This window comes from Protomyctophum bolini (assembly GCF_963924005.1).
Source record: "Protomyctophum bolini genome assembly, chromosome: 10".
NCBI classification, from domain to species: domain Eukaryota; kingdom Metazoa; phylum Chordata; class Actinopteri; order Myctophiformes; family Myctophidae; genus Protomyctophum; species Protomyctophum bolini.
Genome location: NC_137871.1, coordinates 33,718,244 through 33,722,915, shown reverse-complemented (window position 1 = coordinate 33,722,915; position 4,672 = coordinate 33,718,244). Strand labels below are relative to the sequence as shown.

Below are 4,672 nucleotides of genomic sequence, written 5' to 3'. Positions count from 1 at the left end.
GGAGCAAGAGCAGGCAATTTACACGACTTTTTTTTAACATGTTTGCCTTCTGTCCGACGCCGAGGCAAACAGTTGGGGAAACAAGCGCGGGAGCAAATGGAGTGTTAACAAACGCAGCAGAATATGCTTTGGACTCGCACCAGCCACTTCTAGCTGAGTTGCATTGTGAGAATGCCTTTTAAAAGCCTGACACTTCAATCGTAACGGCAGTGACGCGCCAAAAATAGCCAATCTGCAAGCTTACGGTGCTTTGTGATCACGACACATCGTGGGCTTGTAGATCTGCTATTTCCGGCACATGACACCGCCGTTACAAATGAAGTATAGCCTCTAGCATCCCTAGGCACAATACATGAAGTCCTCTTAAAGAATATTCTCATTAGAATCCATCTGCTTTACTGTATTTTTGTGGAATTCTAAAGACCCCGCGGTGCAAAAAAAAACAGGGTGCAAAAAACTAAACTGCTGATGTGTGTCTATACTTTCATTTTACTTTTGGCATCCGTTTGGACAGATGATATTCAAATTCTAATTGATTTGGCATTTAATTAACACCGGCATAAACCAGCAAATAAAGTGACATCATTTTTGTATTGTACAGTGTATTCACGCACTGTTAAACCCCCCCACCCCCAGTGTTTAAGAATGCAAAATAAAAAGAGTGCAAACTAACGTGTATACTATAAACAGACCAAAAATGGACCCCAGTTTTAGACTCCAGAGTAAAATGAACAGTGTCTGTAAGCTATAGTGTGACTATATCCCTACCATCTATATTATGAAACATTATTGCAACAGAAGTGAGAAGGCTAACCTCCGCCTCTCTCTCTTTGTTGATTGTCTTGTACATGGATGCACATACATTTGCATAGCCCTCGGCGGTGTCTAGCCCACAGCCACAGGCAACACCGTCAAATATTATAAACTTGTCGATACGAGCAGGTTGTCCCTGGCAACACAAGTTCTCAATGTGGGGGTGGTCTATATATAGGGAGTACTAGGGACCACCAGGGGATTGCAGATTGAACCCCCAATTACTTACGAGTCTGTAGCTCTGATAGTGTCACGAATGGAACCAAAGTAATGTTCCATTTGTAACACAGAGTTAGATGAACAGAGGATTTTACAGACTAAGGTCCCAGTCCAACTCCCAGACAAAATAAAAAATCATATCAAATGGGGGTCCTTGAAATAAAATAAAAGGAGGGGGGGGGTTGATATTTGGTGGCAACTCTTGGAATTAATGCAGCAGCTCAGCATCCTCTCAGCATCCATCCATCCAGGCAGGGAGGAGAGAGACACTGTGGACTGGAGTCAAATGATTCTCCTCTCTCTAAGCTACCAGCACAGCACACTTTTAGCCAGATATACACAAACACATATAGGTACATGCAGTACCTGCAAGCATTAAACATATATATAAGCCATTTGCTTTATCAGCTGGATTCGCAAAACCACGGTAGGCTACATCACAGATCCTAACAGTTTGAATAGATCTGTAATTAGGTTTGTAGATTTATTCATTTTCTACTGGGCAGTCTCAACAACACTACGACATTGAAAAGGTCCCCCCCCCCGCCCACATCATACAGTCCGATCTGAAGATCTAGTTTGTGTATTTCTGACGGTATAGCCAGCTACGACTTGCTTCAGTCTGTTCGTCTAAATCGTGTAGTTGTAACTTCTCATTTAATTCACAAATGGAAAAACCCGAGCAGCCTACCCCACTACTGTACTGTACATTGTACACACACACACACACACACACACACACACACACACACACACACACATTGCCTGCAGCACTATAAAGCAGTGAAAGCACAAACCCACCCGGAACAGCACAAAGCAAGCATTCGTGCCGGCTAATGTAATATCTGCATGTCTTTGTCAAATGTAAGGCAGGCACACACACACACACACACACACACACACACACACTCTCTCCTACACAGTATACAGTAGGCATGTAACCTTGACGACGGCTGTCAAAGCTCAGCTCTCTCACTCACACACACACACACACACACAGACCATGAAACGACACAATAAAACAACCGCTGTACACAGTCAAAGCAATCCCGTTAATAATAAACTTGACACACGTGTGCGTTCCGCGGAACAACACCGCCAGCCTGTGTGCAATAATGTGTGAATGAATGTATGTGCTCCTTGTGCTCGTTTAAATACACCCTCATCATTCATGTCGTGTTGTAATACATTATAGTGCATGTTATTCTTTGAACTACTCACCGCTGCAGGTGAACCGAGCCAGGATGAGAGAGAACATGAGGAGCGTTGTAGAAGTGAATCTACAGCAGCGGACAAAGGAGCAGAAAAACGGCATCATGTTTTTCTGTACAGGTTCAACTTTCACAAGACAAGACGGCGGATAAAAAGAGTTATAGGGGCCCAAAAAAAGAGGCGTCGGTGTTTTGTTTTCAGTGTTGTTCTCAGTTGGACTTAAAACGGCGTCTTCTCCCTTCTTGTCTTCCACATGTGAGTCCTCCCTGCGTCCTCAGCGCGTCGTATCCTCCTCCCATACCTTCACGTCCATCGGTACAAACCGTGTCTCGCTGTTGTGCTCGGTGCTGTGCGTCTACTACTCTGTGCTGTTGCTCAGAAACAACCACGCATCAGCAGCAGCAGCATCACAGGTGTGGCGAATAAAAATTATCGCACATCTCAGCAGCGCGGCGCGGCTTTTCGATGTCTTCTGTTCTTCCTCTTCCCCCCAAAAAGACCTGCAACAAACAAATCCCGTTCAGAAACTCTGTCCCGAGCAGAGAAGCATGCAGCAGCAAACCAAACGCGGCGGTTTCACACTCCACCTCTCTCTCTTTCTCTTAGTTTATTTGTCTTTTTTTAGAGAATGAATTATTTTCCTCCAGAAACGTTGTGCTGTTCTGTTCAGAGAGAGACAGAGAGAACATCTGCTTGCACAGCAATGATGTGAGTGAAGCTACTGTGCTGCGCGATTAGCGGAGACACAAAACCAGGAGCGGAATCTGCGTCCTTGGACGGAGTGGAATGGAATGGACGGATCATGGAGCGTCCTACAACAAGCGATGCGATGCCTTTATAATTGTAGTAGGGCCTAAGTAGGCTATATGAGTGATTCTGCAATCTTTAGGATTTCATTAACCCCGGCCGGTTTAGTGTTATTTTATCTCTGGGATCCCAAAACACACTGCAAAAATACTCAGTTATATTAACAGTTATCATGGTCTGTTCATTCTAATGGATAATTGCATTATTGTTTTTACAATAACGTTGCTTTACCACGTGTTTAATGCTGCTCTCTTAACCAAGTCACTCTTGGAAATCTCAATGAGTATAATTTTTTTACCTGGTAACTAAAGCATGTGATAAACTCTGAGTGTCTAGGCTACATACAGAACAAATTGGACCTGTCAAATGTGTTCCATCTACGGTATTTGTACAGTCTCAGAGTTACAGACCTGTGACTCATCAAGACCCCTGGGGGTCCACGGACCCCACATTGAGAACCGTTCTGTACATTATCTGGCGGAATATCGTGTGTTTTTGAATAACTATACAAATACCAATTCATCACATTCACATCACATGTTCAGCCAATGCAAAGGCAGGGGTTGGTGGGGAATTATTTCACCCGTGTGACTTCCAAGTTTTACGGCTGCAGATTTTCATATTATCTGCATAAAATGAAAATGATGAATAGGACACAAGTCAGATCAGGAGCTACTTTACATGCAAATCCACGGCGGAGCACATCTGCATGTCATTGAGTTTCAAATACATCTGTCGCTCTGTGCTACACGATGTATCAGTGATGGACAAAGCACACATTATGTGTGTGTGTGTGTGTGTGTGTGAGTGAGAGAGAGACTGCGCGCGCGCGTGTGTGTGTGTGTGTGTGTATGTGTGTGTGCTGTGTGTGAGACTGGGTGTGTGTGTGTGTATGTGTGTGTGTGTGTGTGTGTGTGTGTGAGTGTGCTGCGTGCGCTTCGTGAGTAGTGTGTGTGTGTGTGTGTGTGTGTGTGCTATTGTATATATTTTTTCATGTATCCCAGTGGTAACCAACCTTTTCAAGCCCAAGAGCCCATTTTATTCCCAATTGTAAGCCAAGATCTACCACTAAAACGTGTTAGAAAAAACACTTGTTTTTTTGCTATTTCTGACAGGCTCAATGCATGTGCACACATCCACACAAAGACTAAAGCTTAAATTACTTACTAATCCAATAATCTCCATTTAAATATCTGAAGTTAATGCAAACACATCCTGCATTTTATCGGACAGCAGTTCAATGACAGTAGGCTCAGTAAAGAGGAAAGGGTTTGATACAAAAGCAGCTACTTGACTCATGCGTTGTACTTCAACAAGTTTTCATATTTATCATATTTTTTGCTCTATGTGTGCATGTGTACAGAATTCAAACTGTAGCATTGATTATTGTCACGGACAGAAGTCATTCTTTCCCTTTGCATATGCCCTGGAGTGCACTCGCCTATTAGTTTGCATTGCAGACTGGTATATTCAGTATATTTTTCTCATTTATATTTTTGTTGTTGCTACGCACAGTGCGCAGCAGTTGAGGAGAACGCAACTATGCATTCCTTTAAGCAACACAACTTCTGCAGCTGCATCCATATGTTTAGAATTTGCATCAATGATCAAATCCCAATAA

General features: G+C 43.3%; 1 protein-coding gene across 1 annotated transcript in view; it reads right to left on the bottom strand.

Moving 5' to 3' along the window:
* Positions 1-2,351, bottom strand: part of unc5a (unc-5 netrin receptor A) — a 254,892-nt gene extending 252,541 nt beyond the window's left edge. Inside the window, 1 exon segment of the mRNA XM_080774795.1 lies at positions 2,254-2,351. Coding sequence (XP_080630921.1) covers positions 2,254-2,350 — 97 coding nt within the window. The 5' untranslated portion in view covers position 2,351.
* Positions 2,352-4,672: the final 2,321 nt, after the last annotated feature.